Here is a 21,638-nt window from a genome sequence, read left to right on the forward strand (position 1 = left end):
GAAATAAGACACATAAGGCAACATTACAGCGCAGTTCTATAAGAGAACCAGGTTAAACTACTCTAAAGTAAAAACGAAGACTATTCTCCGGAAACCGGAGACGTCTCCGCGGGTCGGGTTTCGATGACTTCATCAATGAGTCCAAACTCCTTAGCGTCTTCAGGAGTCATGAACGTATCACGCTCCAGAGTCACGCCGATCGAGTCGAAATTTTGCTTGGTATGTTTCATGTAAATCTGAACGAGCTTCTGGCGAACGTTCAATATCTCTTGCGCGTGAATGGCGATATCGCTCGCCTGCCCCGAGGCCCCTCCGCTCGGTTGATGCAACATCACGCGCGAATGCGGTAAACTTCTCCTTTGACCCGGTTCGCCCGCCGCGAGCAACAGCGACCCCATACTACTCGCCTGTCCCACGCACAGCGTGTGTATGGGCGGCGACACGTACTGCATGGTGTCATAAATCCCCAATCCAGCCGTCACGCTTCCTCCCGGGGAGTTGATGTACATCCAAATCGGCTGCGTCGGGCTCACGCTCTCGAGAAACAGCAGCTGCGCCACCGTGAGCGAGGACACGTTGTCGTCGATCGGTCCGTTCACGAAAACGATGCGCTCTTTGAGCAGGCGCGAGTAGATGTCGAACACGCGCTCGCCACGGTTCGTTTGCTCGAGCACCATCGGCACGAGGGCGTACGTTCGCGGGTGCGCGATGCGCGATGGGTGCGAAGACGTGCGCGATATGAGCGCGCGAGAAGCACCACGAAGCGCGTTTCGAAACATCGTGGCTTCTGAGCGCGCGCGCGACGGAGGTGAGCGCGCGGGTGTACGGATTGATTAATTGGCTCGCATAACTGTTTTGAACTGCCGCGCGGCGAAATATCTCAACACATTAAATTAAAATACTACGGGCTAGTCGAGTTGAATGGCGGCGATGCGCTGAACGATGTCGTCGAATAATAAACGACTGCCGCGCTCGCCGAGCAGCCCGGCGGCGAGCGCGGCGAGCGCGGCGATGGGATGGACGCCGTCGACGCCGTCGTGCCTCGCGCACACCTCCTCCAACACGGCGCCGAACGCTCGCGCTTCGTTGAGTTCTATCGTTCGTGCGTTCGATGAATCTCTTTCGTAGAACCAGGCGGCGCCGAAATCGCCGAGTTTTGCGCGTGGTTCGATGCCTGGAGATTCTTTGACGTGCAAAATGTTGTGCGCGTAGACGTCGCCGTGGACGACGCCCATCGCGTGCAACTCTCGAAGCGCCGAACCAACGTCTCGCGCGACAGCCATGATTTCTTTCGCCGTGAATCGAACATCGTCATCGTACGTATCTCTCGCCACTGTATCAAAGCTCGGAGGTTTCCCGAGGTCCTTCCACGAAGCGTGGTCAAGATATTGCATCACCAAGCCTCGCGAATCGCCGCGTTGAAATCGCGCGATTGTCTTGATCGTACCCTCGCTCTTAATCGTCGCCGCGAGCACCGATGCCGTCATCTCATCTTCCGGGCGCCCGTCGCTTGTCTTTGCGGCGTTGTTGTACACCTTCACCGCCACGGTCTCGCCGTTCCATCGTCCCGCATACACGGCGCCCGACGCGCCTTTACCGAGCGGCTCGGCGTCCTCGGCCACGCCGAGCTCGGACCAATCCACCGTCACCACGTCTGCAGAATTTGCACGTGTCTTTGCTTTATCTCCGATCGTATCCGTCGCGGGATTCGCGGCGGCGGCGAACCAACTCAGTCGAGGCGACTCCAATATCCAACTCGGAAACGTTTCAAAGCGATTGTCCGCCAGTCTGAGTAACTCTAAATTCTTCAACTCCCGCATGCTCTCCGGCAACGCGCGCAACTTGTTCCCCGCTAACATCAACTTTCGCATCGGCGCGCACCGTCCGAGCGACGCCGGCAACCGTTCGATTTGATTATCACTCAAAATCAACCACCCAAGACTCGGCGCCAGCGCGTCCTCGCTCACTTCTCGCACCGCGCACGCTTTGAACGAAACCATAAACAACTCTGGCAACCGTCCCAGCACCTCGGGCACGCGCTCGAACGCGTTCCCCAGAAAGAACGCCCGCTTCAATTTGCGACAATTCTCGATGCTCTCCGGCAACGTTCGCAGCGCGTTCCCGCCCGCGTTGAGAAACTCCAGGCGCGTCAGTCGCCCGACGGCGTCCGGCAGTTCGGTGAGCCCGCAGTTAGACACGTCCAGCTCCGTCGCGTCGTCCAGCGCGCCCGCGCGCAAGTCTTCGAGCACGCGCTCGCACTTCGTCGCCGCGTCGCCGCTCGCGCGCGCGTACGACACGACGCGCTTCGGCGCGACGACATCGATATCCACTCCGCCATCCTTCGTCGACGTTCCGGCGCCCATCGCGCGCGGTGCGCGCGCGCGGCGCGCGACGAACGCGACGCACAGAGCCGCGAGCGCGAGCGCGAGCGATCGTCGCGCGCGCGGCGGCGCGCGGCGCGACGACACCGCGCGCGACGTGACGCCGAGCGCCACTGTGTGACGGATGCGCGCGGCGGCGGCCCGCGTCGCCTCCGGGACGCGCGCGCGCGCGTCGCCGCGGTGTCGCGCGCGGGCGGCCTCGACGCCGCCGCGCGCGCCCGCGCTCGTGATTTCGCGCACGGTGCGCGCTGGAGAGCGCGTCGAACACGACGGCGATGTGTTGGTGTGCGGGGACGTCGAGCGGGACGGTGCGGTGCGCGCGACGCGCGGCGACGTCACCGTCTGGGGCTCGCTCTTGGGTGAAGTCGAGGCTTGCGAACCAGACGCGTGCGTGCGGGCGATCGACATGCGGCCGGCGGCGCTGCGCGTCGGCGGCGCGCGGTGGCGGTTGTCGACGGCGAAGGACGCGACTGGACGGCCGGCGGTCGCGCGCGCGGCGGCGGACGGCGTGGATGTGGTCGTATGCGATGAAAACGTCGGAGGAGATTGCTCGACGTCGACGAGCGTGCGGCGATCGAGTCTGTTGACGGGCGCGTACATCGGCGCCGTCGGTTTGGCGTTGCTCGTCGCGCCCGCGGCGACGTTTTCCATCCTGTTTAACGCCGCAGACATCACGAGCGCGTGGATTCGCGTGTTTGGAGTGCTTTGCGTGACGTTTGGGGCGTATTACGTCGGCACGCCGCTGTACGAACTTCGAGGTTTCGGCGCCGAATCGTTTTACCGCAGCACCGTTCTCGGTCGAGCCTTTGTCTTCGCCTCGCTCTGCGTCTTGGCCGCGTTCGAGCGGCGCGCCAGGGTCGGTTTAATCGCACTCGGCGTCATAAACGCTTTGAGTGCGTCTGTCATGCATCGCGCGCTCGAGCGTGGGCGGGATCGCGAGTGAATAGGCGCGCGCGCGCCCGCTCTCGCGTACACCGCCCTGTTTTTGCCAATCAAAATCGAAAACGCCCCAGGGGGACGACGTTCGAACAAACAATCCGCACACTCGACCTCGCGACGCCGCGCGAGCGCCGAACGCGCGCCTCTCGTCGTAGACATGCGGTGCGTCGACTTTTTCTTCATTCAATCGCGTCGACGCGCGCGCGTCGACGCGCGCGCGCGCGCGTCGAAACCGCGATCCCGCGCCCGCGACGTTTGAAGTTGGATCGCTCGCTGACGAATGTGCGCGTAATCTTTCCCTCGTGAACAGCGAAATCGTCCACATCCAGGGCGGCCAGTGCGGTAACCAGATCGGGGCGAAGTTCTGGGAGGTACGTCACGCCTCGCGCGCGCGCTTCGACCGTCGCGAGCGCGAATGCGAGGGCGATTTCACGTCATCTGTCGCGACCGCGAGATCGACGACTGACGCGAACGATCGACGACGACGACGGCGCGCGATAGGTTATCTGCGACGAGCACGGGATCGGGGCCGATGGGACGTATATCGGTGATTCTGATTTGCAGCTCGAGCGCGTGAACGTGTACTACAACGAAGCGAACGGAGGTACGTGATGCGCTCGATCGGGCGCGGGCGCTAACGGCTATATGTCACTGGAGCGGGACGCGAGAGACGCGCGCGCGAAGCGCGAGCGGTGGGGTGAGAGGAAAACGAACGAACAGAGAGACTGACGAGATGTGCGATGACGCGATGCGATGATGTAGGACGCTACGTGCCGCGCGCCGTGCTCATGGATCTCGAGCCGGGGACGATGGATTCCGTGCGCTCGGGACCGTACGGACAAATCTTCCGACCGGACAACTTTGTGTTCGGACAGACTGGTGCGGGGAATAACTGGGCCAAGGGTCACTACACCGAAGGTGCGGAGTTGATCGATTCCGTGATGGACGTGGTGCGAAAAGAGGCTGAATCATGCGACTGCTTGCAAGGTTTCCAAGTGGCGCACTCGCTCGGAGGCGGTACCGGTTCCGGTATGGGGACGCTTCTCATCTCGAAGATTCGCGAAGAGTACCCCGATCGCATGATGCTCACGTTCTCTGTCGTACCGTCGCCCAAGGTGTCCGACACCGTGGTCGAGCCGTACAACGCCACGCTTTCCGTGCACCAGCTCGTCGAAAACGCCGACGAGTGCGTCGTGCTCGACAACGAAGCGCTTTACGACATCTGCTTCCGCACGCTGAAACTCACGAACCCGACGTTTGGTGACTTGAACCACTTGATTTCGGCGGTTATGTCCGGTATCACTTGCTGCTTGCGATTCCCGGGTCAGCTCAACGCTGATTTGCGTAAACTCGCGGTGAACTTGGTGCCGTTCCCGCGCTTGCACTTCTTCATGGTTGGTTTCGCGCCGCTCACGTCCAGAGGCGCGCAACAGTACCGCGCGCTTTCTGTGCCGGAAATCACCGCGCAAATGTGGGACGCCAAAAACATGATGTGCGCCGCCGATCCGCGTCACGGCCGCTACCTCACCGCCTCTGCGCTTTACCGCGGTCGCATGTCAACCAAGGAAGTTGACGAACAACTCTTGAATGTTCAAAACAAAAATTCGGCGTACTTCGTGGAGTGGATTCCTAACAACGTGAAGAGCTCGGTGTGCGACATCCCTCCCAAGGGTCTTAAGATGTCCGCCACCTTTGTCGGTAACACTACCGCGATTCAAGAGATGTTCAAGCGCGTCAGCGAAGCGTTCACGTCGATGTTCCGTCGCAAGGCTTTCTTGCACTGGTACACGGGTGAGGGTATGGACGAGATGGAGTTCACTGAGGCTGAATCTAACATGAACGATTTGGTGTCCGAGTACCAGCAGTACCAAGACGCCACTGTGGACGATGATGGTGATTACGACGAAGACGAGGACGGGGCATATTAAATAAGGCGATCAAATGAGGCGGTTTTCTCTCGCGCGTCTCGGCGGCGCGTCTCTCGACGCGACCAACCAACCGACGGCGCGCGTTTCGTCTCGCCGCCTCTGCCTCGCGTTTCGGCGCATTCTAGACACCCACGGTTAGCGTAGGACACAATCGATGCCTTTTCGAGCAACATATGTAAACGACAAACGATGATTAAGCGAGACTTTGCGCGCGCCTCGAGAAGCGCCCGCGTCAGACGCTGTGGATAAACCTTCAAATCCCTCCTCTCGCAATCGCCACTTCCACGCTCGCGTTTGACTTCGATATGTCCACCGTCGCCGCCCGCGCGCTCGCCTCGCGCAGCTCCGTCGCGAAATTCGCCTCGCGCGCCGCCAAGCACGGTCGCGTCGCGCGCGCCGCGCGCGCCCTCGTCGTCCCGCGGGCCGAAGCCTCGGGTCCCGTCTGCGTCGTCACCGGCGCGTCGCGAGGGATCGGCGCCGCGATCGCGCTGGCGCTCGGTCAACAAGGCGCGCGCGTGGTCGTGAACTACGCGGCGAGCGAAGGACCGGCGAACGAGGTGTGCGAGAAGATCAAAGCCGCGGGCGGGGACGCGATCGCGGTGAAGGCCAACGTGGCGGTGCCGGAAGACGTCGACGCGCTGTTCAAGGCGACGATGGATAAGTTTGGCGAGGTGAATGTCTTGGTGAATAACGCCGGGATCACGCGCGATACGCTCATGATGCGCATGAAGCTGCAACAGTGGCAAGAGGTTATCGACTTGAACCTCACGGGCGTGTTCTTGTGCACGCAAGCGGCGACGAAGGCGATGGGTAAGAAGAAGCCGGTCTCGGGACGCATCATCAACATCACCTCGGTGGTTGGTGTGACCGGTAACGCCGGTCAAGCGAACTATTCCGCGGCGAAGGCGGGTGTTATTGGCTTGACGAAGACGGTGGCGCGAGAATACGCGGGTCGTAACATTCAGTGCAACGCCATCGCCCCAGGTTTCATCGCCTCGGACATGACGGCCGTGCTCGGTGAGGAGTTGGAAAAGAAGATTCTCACCACGATTCCGGCCGGCCGCTACGGTCAACCGGAAGAGATTGCCGGTTTGGTGAAGTTCCTCGCCATGGACCCGGCGGCGGCGTACATCACCGGCCAGACGCTCCACGTCGACGGTGGTATGGTGATGTAAACGCATTGTTTTATCTCTGGAATACCACACAACCATTCATTAAAGATGCCCTCGTCCTCGTCGCGCGCGTATTTTTCTCGTTGAAGACTTGAATATTGTTTACAAAAACTCGACGTTAGTCGACGACTTTTACGCGCGGACCTTTTGCCCAAGGATTACTCCTCTTGTAGTACCCGCCCACATACACGATTTCCGGTTTCGGCGGGGGCGGCTCTTCGATCTGTTGCTGTTGCGCCTGAGGCGCTTCGAGCAAGCGACGACGTTCGGTGTCTTCGCGTTCTTCGGATTTCGGCGGCGCGACTTCTACTTGGACGACGGGTTCAGGCTCCAGTTCGGCGATTCGTTCGGGCTCTGGTTCTGATTCCACGACCGGTTCGATCGCACGCGGCTCGGGCGACGGTTCCGGTTCTGGTTCGCGAACGTCAGGCACCGGTGGGAGTTCGTCGACGGCTTCGGCGATGTCGATCGCTTCGTCTCGCGCTTCCTCCTCGACTTCGACTTTGCGCGCGTCCTTCTTCCCACCGAAGCGTGAAAATAAACCTCCGATGAAACCTTCATTGCTATCGTCCGCGTCTTCGTCGGCGTCTTCGACGAGTTCCATCGCACCTTCGACGTCGGCGGCGGTCTCGTCCGTCGGCTCGGCCTCCGTCGGCTCCGCCGTGGACGCCGCCGTGGGCGCCGCCGCGGCCCAGTCCTCGACGGACGCGTCTTCGTCCGCGGTCTCGACGACTTCAACCGCCGCCGCGGGCGTTTCCTCTTCCTCGACCGTTTCGACCGTTTCGATCGTTTCGACCCAATCCACCGCCGAGGCTTCGACGTCGTTCGAATCGTCCGCCGCCGCCGCCGCCGCCGCCTCGGGCGCGTCTTCACTCGCGTCCGCGTCCTCGACCTCCGTCGCGCCGTCGCTCTCGACCGCGGCGCCTTCCCTTCCCTCGTCCTCGTCCTCGAGCGCGTCCGCCGCCGCCGCCGCCGCCGCGAGCTCCCGCATCACCGCCGCCGCGTCGTCCTCGAACGCGTCGCGCGCGTCGTCGTCCTCGTCCTCGAGCGTCGTCGCCGCGTCGTGCGTCGCGCCTTCGAATTCAAAATCGCCCCGCGGCTCGTCGACGACGTCGTCCTCCACCGCGTCCAACCACGCGTCGTCGAACGCGCGCGCGCGCGCGACGCGCGACGCGAGGCACGCGCACGCGCACGCGAGCGCGAGCGCGAGCGCGCGTCGACCGCGCGACCGCGCGCGCGACATCGTCCGGCCGTCGCGATGTGCGACCGCGACCGCACGCACGCGCGCGCGCGACATGTCGCGCGCGAGCGCGTCCGAGAGCCTGCGCGCGCTCGCGCGCGATTGTCTCGTCGTTCCCGGGACGCCCAGGTGCGACGGCGCGCGACGGCGCGCGATGATGGATTCGCGCGCGGGCGCGCTCGGTCGACTGACGACGACGACGCGACGCAGCGAAGACGCGGCGACGGCCATCCTGCGCGCGCACCCGTGGCGGGACATTTTCGAAGCGCTCGAGCGCGCGTCGACGACGGACGGCGGCGAGGAGGACGCGGCGGCGGCGCGAGCGCTCGCGAGGAAGCTCGGCGAGACGCGCGCGGGCGTCGACGCGCTCGCGCGAGCGTTCGACGAAAACGACGCGACGTTCGCGATGCGATTCGAGAGAGGGTTCGAGGACGCGGAGACGGTGGAGACGGCGTGCGCGCTGGTGCGAGGGGTGTACGAACGGGCGACGATGGAGGAGGGGGCGCGCGCGGCGGCGGCGGCGACGCGCGCGGCGACGACGCGGCGGTGCGGAGAAAAGGATACGGGAACGGCGATCGCGGCGAGCGGGGCGCTGTTGGCGCTGTGCGCGCGGTTTCCAGAGATGCTGGAAGATGTTTTAGGGGATGTGCTGGAGGAGACGTCGCGGGAGGGTGGGACGAGCGAGGCGAAGGTGCGCGGTTTGGCGTTCGCCGCGAGCGCGGCGGCGGCGAACGAGGACGCGGCGAGCGTCGTGGTGAAATCGGGCGCGCTCGACGCGTGCGTGCGTGAGATTGATGGTCCGGATTTATTATCGTCTCTCGCGTCGCTCGAGATTCTCGCCGAAGTCGCGGAATCGTCCTCCGCGGCTGCGAGAGGGTTGAAGAGCGTGGGGTCGCTGGGCGACGCGCTCGTGCGGGCGACGCTGGACGAAACCGCGGACCCGGCGCTCCGCACGCGCGCCATGATCGTCGGTGCGAGAATCGCGGCGACTTGCGCGACGAGCGATGAGGCGCTCGTTCAGGAGATGGCGCGCGTGCTGACGGCCCAGGAATCGAATTTTCGCGACGCCGTCGTCGACGCCGCCGGCGAGCTGTGCTTGACGAACGCGATCGTCGCGACAAACTTTGTCAAGACGACGAAGACCGTCGTCTTCACCGCGGCCGACAGCGCGCTGCGAGGACGCGGCGAGTCGCAAGTGGTCGCATTGCACGCGTTGGCGAACGTGTTCGGCGCCGAACGAGGCGAACAAGAAATCCTGGACGACGAAGCCGAGTCCATCCTCGCCGACGCGATTTTCGCCGCGTGCGGCTCAAAATCTTTCGGCGACATCATCTCCACCGCCTTGGCGAACAAGAGCGACCATTTCGTCAACCTTCGCGTCGCCGTCTATCGCCTCCTGTCCACCGCGGGCCATCGCGCGCGTTTCGCCGAGGAAATCGCCGCGCATCCCTCCGCGCGAGACGCCCTCGCGCTCGACGTCGAGCCCGCCCTCGTCGCCGCGCGCGCGCGTCGCCGCGCGCTCGCCGCCCTCGCCGACGCCGACATCGCCGACGCTCGCGCGCGCGACCTCTTTCGCGTCGCCGCCACCGCGTCGCCGCGCGCCTCGACCTCGCGTCCGAGCGCCGTCCCGGACGTCCTCGCGTCCCATCGCCAGTAGCGTCGCCGCGTCAAACGTCAAATGTCAAACGTCAAATGTCCACACCGCGCGAATCCCGCGATTCGCGCGACGCGCCGTCGTCAGCGCGCGACGCCCGCCTCTCGCGATGCGCGCGAGCCGCGGGGACATCAAGCCCGAGCTCGACGACGATAATCCGTGCGTGCGACGACGCGAACGCGACGACGCGCGCGAACCGACGACGAAAGAGACGCCGCCGCCGCCGCTGACGACGGACGACTGACGACGCGTTTCGACGGACGCAGCGTCGTCGAGACGATCCCGGTGTACTTTAATCGCCCGCCGGACGATGGCGGAGAGATGGTTCTGATTCAGGTGCGAAAACCGCGCGGAAAGCGCGCGCGAGACGCGCGCGAGGCGAGCGAGAGAGCGATCGATGGGGACTGACGAGACGCCGCGACGGCGACGAGGAACGCAGTACCCGCTGCGACCGCCCGATCGGCCGTACGACGTGGCGAACGTGGAGAGCGTGCGATATAAACCCGATGCGGCGAAACTAGAGATGACGATGCCGATCGAGGAGAGCGAAAGAAATCGAGACGAGGACGCGGCGGAGCACACGCGAATTTCTTCGCTGCTGTTGACGAGCTCGAGCGCGAAGGCGGAGGCGCACGGAGACGGAGTGGTCGTGGGCACGATACATAACGGGGCTATGTATTTGACGCCGATCGAGGCGGTTTATCAGATGCGACCGAGTTTACAGCATTTGGACGCGGCGGATAGCGCGAGGCAACCGCACGACGCGGCGCGAGAGGAGCGAGAGTTGCAAGAGGAGGAGGAACGCATGCTGCTGCCTCTTCAGGTGCAAGTGCGACGACGAGAGACGGCGAAACAGACGGAAATGCGAGTGCAGTCGCACGCGTTTTTGCGGCAGCGTGAGCACGAGGAGGCATGGATTCCGTTGCAGCCCTCCATGCCGGGAGATGCGGATACAGAGTTCGTCAAGGCGTACGTGACGACGACGCACGGCGAGTCGTGCGGACAGGCGGTGACGGCGAGAGAATACCTCGACGTCATGTGCCCTGTGAGCGGAAGCAAACGCGTCGCTCCCGAGGACGAAAATGCCAACACTTTGGGCGATGGAACTGGGTTGAGCAAGTCTCAGCTCGCGTCTCTGCCGCTCGATAGACGTATTCGAGCGTTGTTCGCCAAGGGTCAAAAGTCGTGCATGAAATTTAGCAGGATTCGTCAATTCGTGACGGAACCCATAGAGCCTGAACAATTGATCGCGGTGATTCAAGACAGCGCACACTTGGTGCAAGGTAATTGGGTGGCCAAGTCCACGCTGCGGTGCGGTGGGAACGTGACCTGGGAAAACATGCGAGACTCGGCGCTCTTTCAGTTCGCGCGTTCGCGCAACGTCAAACCAGAGTTGGTATCCAACTGTTTGAAGCGTAACAGCACAAAATCGGATCCAACGTTGGCAAAGATGCGTCGCGAAGTTCTCGCAGAATTCTCTCGTCCTCGAGGTTACGGTAGCGCAGCAGATGGTTTCGAGTTCAACGAAGCCACCGACGAGGCGTTCGAAGCAGAATTCCCCGACGTCGTCTCGCGAGAGATGGAATCGTGGCTCGCCTTGGCGCCATCCCTCGACATCACGTTGCTCACCAACGAATTGACGACGCCGAGCGTACCGCCACACGTCTCACAAATTCGCCTCACCACCGTTCGCTCGCTCGTGTACGCGAAGTTTGAGAAGAGGACCCACCTGAGCTTGGCGGACATTCGCGCGTTTTTGCTGACGCAAGCCCCCGACGTCGCGGCGTGCGCATACTTTCGACAAGCCGAACTTCTGGGGATGTTCGACGGTGATATCGCGTGCATCGAGGGTATTTGCGTTCTGGTATCCGTGAACGACCCCGCGATCGACCCTCTTCGCAGGAAAATCTTAGGTTTGCTCTACAAGCAGAGCGGCGTTGTCAAGCGTTCCGAAATCATGGACGCCCTCGGCGACGGCGCGCCCAGTCAGCACACCTACACCAAAGTCCTCTCAGACTTGTGCTCATCGAAAGGAAGCATTTGGACCATTAAGGCGGCGGAGGAGATGAGGTAATACGCGAACATTCGTCGTTGTATAATCCTACACAATAGCTACGCTACAAACATTTTCTAGGTTCTTCAAACCTCTACTTCTTCCCGCCCTGTTGATCTTGCATCCGAATCTTCAGCGTCTTCTCCGACTTCGTCAGCACGAAATCATCCCACGTCTTATCCAATCCCTTCGCTTTGCTTCGCATCCGCGCCCTATACGCCGCGATGAGCTCCGGCTGTTTCGCCAGCGCCTCCGCCCGCGCCGCCTCCCTCGCCGGCTTTTCGCGATCGCACTTGTGTCCCTTCCCCGGTCGCGTCAGCGTCTTCTGCGTCCCGCGCGGTTTATCGTGCGTCCACTCGTACCCGTTCGCGATCGCCGCCTTGCGCAGCTCGGCGACGACGCGTCCGGAGAACTCGGGCGCGCGAAACCGTCCGTTCGCCGGGTTCACGCTCGCGCGCGCGGCGTCCGGCATCTTCGCCAGCGCCGCGCGCAGGCGCTCGACGTTGCGAAACATGGCGCGTCGCGTCGTTCGGTCGCGCGCTCGGTCGTCGCGCTCGGTCGCGCGCGCGCGTGTGACGACGCGCGCGCGCTCGGTCGCGACCTCGACCATCCGTCCGTGCCGCCACACGCGCGCGCGCGACGACGACGACGCGTCCTCGCGCGCGGGAACCGCGCCCGGGCGTCGCGCTCCGCGATGTCGAGCGACGCGCACACGCGCCCGGCCGTGGTGATCGACAACGGCACCGGGTACACGAAGATGGGATTCGCCAAAAATGTCAATCCGACGCACGTGATCCCGACCTGCGTCGCCGAGAACGCGCCCGCGAGCGCGTCGAAGCGGCGGGGCGCGATGGATGACTTAGACTTCGCGATCGGTGACGAAGCGATGGCGCTGAGTGGGTCGAGAGACGTGCGATGGCCGATCAGACACGGACAAGTGGAGAATTGGGAACACATGGAAAAGTTTTGGGAGGCGTCGATTTGTCGATACCTGAGGTGCGATCCCGAGGATCACTACTTTTTGTTGACCGAACCGCCGTTGAATCCGCCGGAGAATCGAGAGTACACGGCGGAGATCATGTTTGAATCGTTCAACGCGCCGGGGATGTACATCGGCGTGCAGGCGGTGTTGGCGCTCGCGGCGAGCATAGCGAGCAAGAAGCAGAGTCAGTACGCGTCGGCGTTGACGGGGACGGTGATTGATATCGGGGATGGGGTGACGCACGTGATACCGGTGAGTGATGGGTACGTGTTGGGGAGCTCGATCAAGAGCGTGCCGTTGGCGGGGAGAGATTTGACGACGTTTGTACAATATCTGATGCGAGAGCGCGGCGAACGCGTGCCGCCGGAGGACGCGATGGAGGTGGCGAGAAAGGTTAAGGAGGATTACTGCTACGTGTGCAAAGATGTTGTGAAAGAGTTCTTGCAGCACGAGCGCATGCCGGGCGAGTACGTGGTGCAAATACACGGCGTGCGGGGGAAAACCGGCGACACGTGGACGGCGGATGTCGGTTACGAACGATTTCTCGCCCCAGAGGTCTTCTTCGAGCCCGAGATATACTCGTCGGACTACATCACCCCGTTACCAGAGCTAGTGCACCAGGCGATTGCGTCGAGCCCGATCGATACCAGACGTAATCTGTACGGTAACATTGTGCTCTCGGGCGGAAGCACGATGTTTAAAGGATTCGGCAAGCGCATCAAACGCGACGTCAAAAGGCTCGTGGACGGGCGAATAGCGGCGACGACGAAAGGCGCCACGTTCGAGTCGAAAGAAGTCGAAGTCGAGGTCGTGACGCACAACTTCCAGCGCACCGCAGTTTGGTTCGGTGGAAGCGTACTCGCGTCCACGCCCGGTTTTTACTCGAGCTGCGTCACCAAAGCCGAGTACGAGGAAAAGGGCGCGAGCGTCGTTCGGCAGAATCCCGTGTTTCGAGGTATCTAAACCAATTACGTTGTTAACGTCTAGAGTGTGTATTCTAAGTTAAGCCCCTGAGCTAACGACGCCCACGCTTATTCGCGTGTCCGTACCCAGCGCAATACTTCGTCTCGAGCCCGTCGTTCAACAGCGCAGCTTCGCGCGTCGATTCCTTCCTCTCCCGCTCCAATCGCTCGCTCCGAAGTCGTTCGAGATCATCGTTTTCCCTTCGATATTTCTTCTTCTCGCGATGCCTCTTCTTCTCGTGTCGATCGTTCCTCTCTCGCCTCTTCTCGTCGTCTCGCTCGGGCGTCAACCGCCGCGACTTCGACTTTAACTTCGCGTCGCTCGTAGCTCGAATCGCCTCCTCTTCCTCCCGTCGCCTACGCACTCGCGACGGAAGTGATGCGTACGCATCATCGTTCGCATCCTCTCTCTCTCTCACCCCGCTCGCGTACCACGGCGTCCGCGCGTCCCGACCGACGCCGCGTCCGCCGAAGCGCGTCCCGTCGTCCTCGCGCGCGTCCCCTCTCTCTTCTCTTCCATCTCTCGTCCGTCCCGTCGCGCGCGCCGCCGCCTCTTCCTCCGCGAAAAGGTTTACGTGCGCGTCGTTCGCACCGATCGTCGACGCGGACGTCGTCGTCGCCGCGCCGCGAAGCGCGCGCAAACGTTCCGCTCGGGACGCGTCCAACGCCTCCTTCGCCGCTTCCTCTCGCGCCTCGCGCGCCGCGGCCTCGTCCCTGGCCACGCGCGCGCGCTGTTTCGCGCCGTACACGTTCCAGGACTTGTGCGGCAGGATGTTCAGTCCGCCGTGCCCGCCCATCGCGCGTCGCGCGCGTCGACGTCTGCGGCTTCGCGGCTTCGCGCCGCGCGTCTCGCGCGCTCCGACTAAAATTACAACGACGCCCGCGACCGCGCTGGAGGCGCGTCGCGACCGCGCGCGTCGCTAATTCGCCCAATCTCTCGCCGCGTCCGCGTCCGCGTCTCGCTCGCGCGCGCGCCGTCCCTCCTCCGCTCTCGCGCTCGCGCTCGCGCTCGCGCTCGCCCGTCTCGCCGCCCGTCCCGCCGCGCTCGCCTCGAACGCGCGCTCTCGCGCGCGCGCCGCCTCGCTCGCCGCGCGTCGCGCCTCCAGCGCGTTCGCGCGCTCCGTCTCCGCCGCGCGCGCGCGCCTCCGGCGCCATCGCGCGCCGCCGAGGCCGCAGCACCCCGCGCAACATCCGTCGTCGTCGCTCTCGTCGCTCTCGTCGCTCGCGCGCGACGTCGCGCGTCGCGCGCCGGCGTCGACGCGCGCGGAGTCCTCGCGCGCGTCGCCTCGCGCCGCCAAGAGCGCGTCGCCGTCGTCGAGCGCGGCGTACGACGCCGACGCCATCGCGCGTCCAACTGTCCGGTCGAGCGGCGACGGCGCGTCGCGCGACACCGCGACGCGACGCGACGCGCGCGCGGGTCCCGGCGCGCCGGCGCGGCGCGCGAACGCGGTTCCGGCGATCGCGCGACGCGCGCGCGCCCGACGACGCGCGCGCGACGCGCGCGAGGGTCGAGACGGCGCGCGCGCGAAAGCCCTGGCGCGACGACGCGCGCGACGGCTCTCGCGCGCGACGCGCGATGATCGTCGCGAGACACGCGGAGGGGAAGCGAGGGGAACATCATTACTGCGTCGACGCGAGGATCGAGCTGTGGAGCGCGGCGCAGGTGGAGGGACTCGGGGACGCGCGCGGGCGGGGGTCGACGGAGCGAGAGCGAAGGACGCCGAACGCGCGCGTGGGCGCGGTGCGGTGCGATATACGCGGCGCGAAGGACGAGGACGCGAGAGCGAGAGCGAATGCGGTGGTGAGGGACGCCGGGATGACGGCGGCGCTCGCGAGAGGGGTCGGAGAGGCGATGAAGAAGGCGGGAGGGACGACGACGACGAAGCGAGGACGACGCGCGACGACGGCGTGCGTGGCGAAACGACGGAATGAACGCACCGGGACGGAGTTTTGGGTGGTCATCGCGCGTGGGGGGGGTGAAGACGAGGACGAGGACGCGTCGCGGGAGATGCGAACGATGTCGTTTCGCGTGGGCGCCGGCGAAAACGCAGAGGCGGAGGCGAGAAATCGGGCGGCGGCGTTCACCGCGAGCGCGGCGTTCGACGCGTGGGTGCGCGGGACGAAGTGCGTGCCGGGACCGAAGAAAGCTGGATTGGGTGGGTCTCGTGTGCGGGCTAAGAAGCATCCGTACGCGTACAGCGGGATCATGGGCGACGACATCATTGATTGCGTGTGCGGCGACAACGAGGAGTACGGGTTCATGGTGGCGTGCGAGACGTGCGGGGCTTGGGAGCACGGCGAATGCTGTAGAATCTACGCCGAGGAAGAAATTCCGAAAGATTACAAGTGCTCTTCGTGCGTTCGTCGGAGCGAGAAGGTGGTCGTGTTGCTCGAGTTTGCGTCGGATGACAAAGCCGCGTCGCTGCGAACGGCGCCCACCCCGGTGCGCTCGCCCGAAGGCGACGAGATTAAAGACGATTATTTTGGTACTATAGACGGTGTCGCCGCGTTGCTAAAGGAAGATCGCATCGCCGTGTGCTGCGTGTGTGGATGCGAAGATTGCGATGGAGAGTATGGTTCAATGATTCGAGCGTGCGCGTGCGACAGCGGCGGCGCCATCGCGCACGAGAGCTGCATGAAGAATTGGAGCGATAAGTACTCACCACAAAAAGCAGGGAATGGAAGGTCACGCACGACGTCTCGAGCGCCCGACACCGTGCGCTGCAAAGCGTGTGGTGACGTAGGTGGAAAAGCTTCTGGTGTCACCGAAGTCGCGAAGCTTGATGAAATGCTGAAGGCGTTCGGCAAAGCCGTCGACGACACCTCGTCGAGATACGAAGCCGAAGCCATGGCGTATCGCGCCAACCCACGACCGCGCCCTAGAACGCCCGTCGTTGAGACTAAGCCGAAGAAGGAGAAGCCTAAAGTCGAGAAGAAGAAGGTTCCCGCGGAGAAGCCAGCCCAAACGCAAGCTGAGGCTGCGCCGCCGACGCCGAAACCCTCCGTGAAGGAAGAAAAGTTTTCTGGAACGCCGCTGTCTATGTTACCTTTGAAGAAGAGGCGCATGATGGCGTGGCATTCCGAACAAACTGGACTTAGTGAAAACGTCAAGCACGAGCTCAAGAATAATATCGCAGTGTGATAATTATCTATGTGTTGATATTGCCTAAAACGATGCTCCTACGCGCCTACTGCCTGCAATTTTTTTTCTATGTATGATTTCGCGCTCACCGCACCCGCACCCCACTCCACCTGCCACTCGAAATATGGCACGGTGACCACTTTCCAACCGCGCACCGCGAGCGCCTTGTCTCGCAGCTTTGTTTTCTGCGTCAATCCTTCCGTCAAGTTTGTGTAAAAGTGCGACGGCCCATCGCACTCGATGGCGACTCGCTTGTCCTTTAAGCATATATCCATGCTAAGTAATCCATCGTCCGTGAGTTCCTCCATGTATGGCTCGTGACCTAGGCTTTTGACCGTCTCCAAGACTTCCTTTTGAAACGTACTCACGCGAGTGTCCTCGGTTTGTTGAAGCCACGCCGAGCGGCCGAGCTCAGCCACCCAGTCTGGGTAAACAACATCCACAGTTTCACGTTCTGGATCGAAATCGTGCTGCATCAGCCTCGCGTGAAAGAGCATCTTCAATCCCTCCAGCTGGAAATCCATAGAATCCCTGCGGAAAAGCTCGCGCACGGCAGCTTTGTACAGGTCTGATTGAAACGCTCCCACGGAAGCGATGGCCCAAGTGATATTGGAAAGATCTTGGCTGTTACATTCACTGAGACGAAACCACGATGGGGTGACGTCATTGAAGAGCTTGTTCAGGCCATCGTCTTCTGAGCCACCGAAGACAGAGAGACCGATGGTTGTGTTGGCCAAAGCTTGAGTGGTGTATTCTTCTCTTCGTTCCAGGAGCGAGCGTTCAAAAGTGCGCAGAGCCTCGTTCCCCGGATGGTGTGCAAACTGCGCAAAAGCCCACACTGAATTGGAAAGCTCTTGTGCTTTGAAGTTTTGGGACGACTTCACGACAAAAATCGCCAAACGATCGAGAAGCTCGTATCCGGGATGCACGCCCAATGACGACAGCGTCCAAAGCGCGTTGGACACCGTCTGCGTGCTGAACTCTCCTCCCGTCGCGCTCTCCGCTTGCATCAACTCTTTGTCCGGTTCGGGGAGCTTTGACAATATCACTGGTGCGAGAATTTCCGCCAACCTTTGCGCACGAGGATGTTTCAGCACCGTATACGCCCACAACGTATTCGTCAGCGCTTGCGGGTAAAATTCATCCACCTTCTGCTCCATGCGATCCGCCACTAAACCCAAGAGATCATCTCTCGGTTTGTATTTCAGCACCGCGCACGACCACGCAAAGTTGCTCAAGTTCTGAATCTGAAACGTCGCGAGCAACCGCTTGGTCGTCGCCTCCAAATCCATCACCCTCGCGTCGCTTCCGGCTTCCCACGCTCGCGGTAACAACCGCTGCCGCGCCTTCTTCGCCAATCTGTGCCACGCCGTCGCGCAATTCACCCGATTATATAGATGTGACCGCACGCGAACGTGTTCTAATATCTCCTCCCCCGTGCGCGCGCTCGTGATCTCACCGTTTAACTCCGTGCTCAGTCTCCGGTCGACGCGCTCGCCGCCGTACGCGAACCCCTCCGACGCGCCCTCGTACCGCCCCCTCGCGCGCGTCGCGCTCGCCCCTCGCCCCGAATCGTTCGCGCGCGCTTTTTGCTCGCCATCGCGTCGATATCTCGGCACGAACGCCGCTCTTTCGCGCGCGCCTCGCTGCGCGCTCGCGATTTCGGCATCATCATCGCGCGCGCGCGATTTCTCCCCCCCCTCGCTCTCGCGCGCGTCCCGCGCGAGCGAGGACGTCGACAGCGACGCCGCGCATCGATCGCGAAGGTCTCGCGCGAGGCGGCGCAGCGACGACGTCGCGAGGACGCCGCGCGTCATCGTGTGCGGCTTCGCGCTGGGTTTCGCGTCACTGCGCGACGCCGAGATGGAACCGGGAGCGATCGCGCTCGGCAAGGTGGCGCGCGCGCCGGCGCAGCCGTGCAGGGTGCGCGCTCGATCGACCGCGCGCGGCGACGACGACGACGAAGGACGAGGCGACGACGCGAACGGCGGACTGACAATTCGACATCGAACGCGTCGCGCGCCGTAGATTCTGCGCGATGACGAAGCCGCGGACGCGCTCAAGGCGAAGAAGGGTTCGCGCAGGGTGTATTGGTTCGGCGCGAGGTCCCTCGGTCACGTGGCGGAGAAGGAGTTGAAGGCGTGGGACGCGGACGCGTTCGAGGCGTCGCTGGCGGAGGTGAAACGCGGGAGGGATAAACTGGAACTCGCGCTGGAAGAGGCGAGAGCGCACGAGAACGGTGGCGGTGCGGTGAGCGTGGACGTGGGATCGACCCCAGAGGCGGTCGTGGAGACGGCGGCGAAGGAGGGGAGCGAGGCGGAGACGCCGGCGCCGGCGCCGGCGGCGAAGAAGAAGCGCGGAGGAGGCGGGCGTAAGAAAGTCATCGAGGAAGAGGAAGAGGCGGCCCCGGCGGAGGTGGCGGGAGAAGAAGAGACGCAAGCGGCGAATGATGACGTTGAAGATTACAAACCGAACGCCGAGGAGGAGGAGGCGAAGCCGAGCGGCAAGAAGCGCAAGCTCAGTAAAAAGGCTGACGGCGAAGACAAAAAGGATAAACAGCCCGCGGAGAAGAAGCCGGCGAAATCGAAAAAGGTAGAAATCGAAAAACCAGTGATCAAAGTACCGTCGAGTACACCTAGATTGTTAGAGTTGAAAACCGAGCTCGAGGATGGGCTGCAGGCGTACGAGGACACGCAAGAGCAACAAGAGCGTGCTCGATTGGAGCTTGAAAAAGCAAAGGAAGCCGTGGCTGCGGCGCAGATGAAAGTGGAGCAGGCAAATTCGCACGCCAACCGCGTCGTTCGAAGATTGAAGCAAACCGCTCGGCATATTCAGGAGCAAAGCGTGAACCCAGTCATGTTGCAGGAAACGTTAATCACCAAAACCGTGAAAAAAGGTAGCAAGGTGAAGGATCCTTCGCTCGCAGACTTTGCAAAGACGTGTGGAACGGTGATGGTAGAGTGGATCGAGCTTGTACGAACCTCTGCAGTGAACATGGTCGCCGTTCAGCCCGTGGAAGAGGTGAAGAAAGTGGTCAAGGAGGAAAATTCGGCGGAGGACGTGAAGATGGAAGACGCTGAAGACAAGCCCGCGACGGATTCACCTGCCAAGTTAAACTTGCCTCCGGTATTAGCGGAAACATTTGCTAAGAAGGGGTCGGTTGCCAAGCCCGCGGCTCCGGCTGCTGGCGGAGTACCTAAAGAGCCCGCGCACGACGCCACTCGTCTCCGCGTGGCACGCTACTTGGAGCAAGAGCACGGCTTATCTCGAAACGCCTCGCTCACGCTCGAAGCTGCGCTTTTCGATCAAGCGGGGGAACCAGGTATGGCGTACAAAGCCGCGCTCAAGCGCATCGTGAACCAGCCGTCCATCATGTCGTCCAACGCGCCGGCGCTCGATTCAGGCACAGTCAAACCGGCGCTCTTGCTCGCGTTTCGAGGTTAACGCGACGGTTAGCGCTGGCAAACGAACGAACGAACGAACGAACAAACGAACAAACTTTTGTAATTCATTCACTCCCTACTACGACCTAAAAGTCTCGCATAAATCACACCCAATCCCTCTCCGTCTCCCGACGTCGTCCCGCAAACCTTCAACGCAACTTAAATCCGAGTTTCCGCATCGGCTGCATCAGCGTCTCGTGCACCAGCGTCGACGACCGCAACCGCATCCTCTGTTTCGGCGTCTTCGCGAACGCGCAGTGTCTCTTTCCCTTTCGTTTCCGCAGTATCTTCCCGCTCGCCGTGACTTGAAACCTGCCCTTGTACGACGAGTACGGCTTAATCTTCACCTTCGTCTTCCCGTTCGCCCCGACCTTGACCTTGCGCGCGTACGCGCGCCGCGCCGCGACGCCGCCGATCGACGATCGCGCCGTCGCCGTCGCCGTCGCCGTCGCCGTCGCCGTCGCCGCGCGCGCCGTCGTCGCCGTCACCATCGCCGTCGACGCGAACGCGCGACACCGCGCGCGCGCCGCCTCGACGGCGCCCGTCGACGACTCGCGCGCGCGCGCGGGCGCGAGCGCGGCGCGCCGGACGACGCGCGACGTCGTCGCGCGCGCGGACGCGAGCGCGCGGCGCGCGACCGCCGCGAGCATGACGCGACCGAGTCTGCAGACGCGGTCGCGGCGACGGCGACGGCGACGGCGACGACGGCCGGCGACGGCGCGCGCGATGGCGCACGTCGCGCTCGCGCTCGTCGCGCTCGTCGCGCTCGCGCGCGCGACGACGCGGGACGAGGGCGAGGCGCTGCGACGCGCGGAGGACGCGCGCGCGGCGGAGCGGCGCGGGCGAACGACGGCGGAGCGCGCGCTGCGCGAGGCGCGCCTGGAGCTCGAGCGCTGCCGACGAGCGATGGACGCGCGCGGAGGCGCGACGCGAGCGAGGGCGTCGACGTCGCACGAGATGATGGCGATGGGGACGTTCGCGAGCGCGTTCGATCGAAGGCTGGGGACGCCGCGGCAACCGTCGCTGGTGCCGCTGGCGCGAGGACGCGTCGAACTCGACGCCCGGGTGCCGGCGAGCGCGCTGGAGGGATTGGACGAGTTCACGCACTGTTGGTTGGTGTACGTGTTTCATGAGAACACGGATCTGGGCGCGGGGGCGGAGAAAAATGGGAAAGTGGGCGCGGCGGATGGGCCGAAATCGACGCTTCGCGGGAAGATTCGGGTGCCGAGATTGAACGGGGAGAAGCGAGGGTGCTTGGCGACACGAACGCCGCATCGACCGTGTCCGATAGGACTTAGCTTAGTGCGAATCGTTCGCGTGAATGGGAAATCGTTGGACGTGGCGGGGGCGGACTTAGTGCACGGGACGCCGGTTTTGGACGTAAAACCATACGTGCCGTACAGCGATTGCGTCGTCGACGCTCGCGCGCCGGAGTGGGTCGGAAACGATCTCGCCGATGGTGACGGACCGTTGACCGTAGATGAAGTGAAACTTACGGACGCCGGCGAGGCTGCTTTGCGCGCGGCGTGGGAGCGTCGGCGCAAAGATTCACTGTACGAAAGCGCCGACGAATTCGTCGCGTTTGTGACGCAGGCGCTCGGGCGAGACATTCGGTCGTATCACCAGCGCTTGGGCGATGTTGCGCCAGACACGGATTGGCGCGTAAGTTTAGATGGTGTTATCGTCGTGTACCGTCAGTCAGCGAAGCGCGTGGTCGTCGTCGGGGCTGAAAACTAGTGTTA

General features: G+C 63.0%; 15 protein-coding genes across 15 annotated transcripts; 9 read left to right on the forward strand and 6 right to left on the reverse strand.

Moving 5' to 3' along the window:
- Positions 1-80: 80 nt before the first annotated feature.
- Positions 81-779, reverse strand: ClpP2a (mitochondrial Clp protease, subunit of ClpP peptidase complex; the record flags this gene model as incomplete). Its single annotated transcript, XM_001415773.1, has 1 exon — positions 81-779. One exon carries the CDS (start codon positions 777-779, stop codon positions 81-83), a length of 699 nt encoding a protein of 232 aa, XP_001415810.1.
- Positions 780-908: 129 nt separating this feature from the next.
- Positions 909-2,363, reverse strand: OSTLU_28825 (predicted protein; the record flags this gene model as incomplete). Its single annotated transcript, XM_001415774.1, has 1 exon — positions 909-2,363. The coding sequence occupies one exon, from the start codon at positions 2,361-2,363 to the stop codon at positions 909-911; it is 1,455 nt and encodes a 484-aa protein (XP_001415811.1).
- Positions 2,364-2,505: 142 nt separating this feature from the next.
- OSTLU_92112 (predicted protein) lies at positions 2,506-3,324 on the forward strand (the record flags this gene model as incomplete). The annotated part of the gene is made up of 1 exon (XM_001415433.1): positions 2,506-3,324. The coding sequence occupies one exon, from the start codon at positions 2,506-2,508 to the stop codon at positions 3,322-3,324; it is 819 nt and encodes a 272-aa protein (XP_001415470.1).
- Positions 3,325-3,427: 103 nt separating this feature from the next.
- Positions 3,428-5,420, forward strand: OSTLU_28827 (predicted protein). Its single transcript, XM_001415434.1, has 4 exons — positions 3,428-3,482; positions 3,631-3,691; positions 3,822-3,924; positions 4,083-5,420. Exons 1-4 carry the CDS (start codon positions 3,478-3,480, stop codon positions 5,246-5,248), a joined length of 1,335 nt encoding a protein of 444 aa, XP_001415471.1. The 5' UTR covers positions 3,428-3,477; the 3' UTR covers positions 5,249-5,420.
- A 133-nt stretch (positions 5,421-5,553) lies between these two features.
- OSTLU_12103 (predicted protein) lies at positions 5,554-6,423 on the forward strand (the record flags this gene model as incomplete). Its single annotated transcript, XM_001415435.1, has 2 exons — positions 5,554-5,629; positions 5,678-6,423. The coding sequence occupies 2 exons, from the start codon at positions 5,554-5,556 to the stop codon at positions 6,421-6,423; spliced, it is 822 nt and encodes a 273-aa protein (XP_001415472.1).
- OSTLU_23879 (predicted protein) lies at positions 6,417-7,663 on the reverse strand (the record flags this gene model as incomplete). The annotated part of the gene is made up of 2 exons (XM_001415775.1): positions 6,417-6,424; positions 6,532-7,663. The coding sequence occupies one exon, from the start codon at positions 7,661-7,663 to the stop codon at positions 6,539-6,541; it is 1,125 nt and encodes a 374-aa protein (XP_001415812.1). The 3' UTR covers positions 6,417-6,424; positions 6,532-6,538.
- A 487-nt stretch (positions 7,664-8,150) lies between these two features.
- Positions 8,151-9,317, forward strand: OSTLU_28830 (predicted protein; the record flags this gene model as incomplete). The annotated part of the gene is made up of 1 exon (XM_001415436.1): positions 8,151-9,317. One exon carries the CDS (start codon positions 8,151-8,153, stop codon positions 9,315-9,317), a length of 1,167 nt encoding a protein of 388 aa, XP_001415473.1.
- A 106-nt stretch (positions 9,318-9,423) lies between these two features.
- Positions 9,424-11,388, forward strand: OSTLU_28831 (predicted protein; the record flags this gene model as incomplete). Its single annotated transcript, XM_001415437.1, has 3 exons — positions 9,424-9,473; positions 9,581-9,650; positions 9,754-11,388. 3 exons carry the CDS (start codon positions 9,424-9,426, stop codon positions 11,386-11,388), a joined length of 1,755 nt encoding a protein of 584 aa, XP_001415474.1.
- A 73-nt stretch (positions 11,389-11,461) lies between these two features.
- OSTLU_28832 (predicted protein) lies at positions 11,462-11,881 on the reverse strand (the record flags this gene model as incomplete). Its single annotated transcript, XM_001415776.1, has 1 exon — positions 11,462-11,881. One exon carries the CDS (start codon positions 11,879-11,881, stop codon positions 11,462-11,464), a length of 420 nt encoding a protein of 139 aa, XP_001415813.1.
- Positions 11,882-12,061: 180 nt separating this feature from the next.
- On the forward strand, positions 12,062-13,312 carry ARP3501 (predicted protein; the record flags this gene model as incomplete). Its single annotated transcript, XM_001415438.1, has 1 exon — positions 12,062-13,312. The coding sequence occupies one exon, from the start codon at positions 12,062-12,064 to the stop codon at positions 13,310-13,312; it is 1,251 nt and encodes a 416-aa protein (XP_001415475.1).
- A 2,016-nt stretch (positions 13,313-15,328) lies between these two features.
- On the forward strand, positions 15,329-16,453 carry OSTLU_28834 (predicted protein; the record flags this gene model as incomplete). The annotated part of the gene is made up of 1 exon (XM_001415439.1): positions 15,329-16,453. One exon carries the CDS (start codon positions 15,329-15,331, stop codon positions 16,451-16,453), a length of 1,125 nt encoding a protein of 374 aa, XP_001415476.1.
- Positions 16,454-16,491: 38 nt separating this feature from the next.
- Positions 16,492-17,745, reverse strand: OSTLU_13716 (predicted protein; the record flags this gene model as incomplete). Its single annotated transcript, XM_001415777.1, has 1 exon — positions 16,492-17,745. One exon carries the CDS (start codon positions 17,743-17,745, stop codon positions 16,492-16,494), a length of 1,254 nt encoding a protein of 417 aa, XP_001415814.1.
- Positions 17,746-18,316: 571 nt separating this feature from the next.
- On the forward strand, positions 18,317-19,956 carry OSTLU_23881 (predicted protein; the record flags this gene model as incomplete). The annotated part of the gene is made up of 2 exons (XM_001415440.1): positions 18,317-18,376; positions 18,482-19,956. 2 exons carry the CDS (start codon positions 18,317-18,319, stop codon positions 19,895-19,897), a joined length of 1,476 nt encoding a protein of 491 aa, XP_001415477.1. The 3' UTR covers positions 19,898-19,956.
- An 89-nt stretch (positions 19,957-20,045) lies between these two features.
- Positions 20,046-20,387, reverse strand: OSTLU_28837 (predicted protein; the record flags this gene model as incomplete). Its single annotated transcript, XM_001415778.1, has 1 exon — positions 20,046-20,387. One exon carries the CDS (start codon positions 20,385-20,387, stop codon positions 20,046-20,048), a length of 342 nt encoding a protein of 113 aa, XP_001415815.1.
- A 235-nt stretch (positions 20,388-20,622) lies between these two features.
- Positions 20,623-21,633, forward strand: OSTLU_39681 (predicted protein; the record flags this gene model as incomplete). The annotated part of the gene is made up of 1 exon (XM_001415441.1): positions 20,623-21,633. The coding sequence occupies one exon, from the start codon at positions 20,623-20,625 to the stop codon at positions 21,631-21,633; it is 1,011 nt and encodes a 336-aa protein (XP_001415478.1).
- Between the last annotated feature and the right edge of the window lie 5 nt (positions 21,634-21,638).

The sequence above is a fragment of the Ostreococcus lucimarinus genome, chromosome 1 (assembly GCF_000092065.1).
Source record: "Ostreococcus lucimarinus CCE9901 chromosome 1, complete sequence".
Classification (NCBI taxonomy): Eukaryota; Viridiplantae; Chlorophyta; class Mamiellophyceae; order Mamiellales; family Bathycoccaceae; genus Ostreococcus; species Ostreococcus sp. 'lucimarinus'.

Coding starts and splice junctions, on each gene's coding strand:
- OSTLU_28827 (XM_001415434.1), top strand. Junction 3,692..3,821: donor TCGGGGCGAAGTTCTGGGAG/GTACGTCACGCC, acceptor GGCGCGCGATAG/GTTATCTGCGACGAGCACGG. Junction 3,925..4,082: donor CTACAACGAAGCGAACGGAG/GTACGTGATGCG, acceptor GCGATGATGTAG/GACGCTACGTGCCGCGCGCC.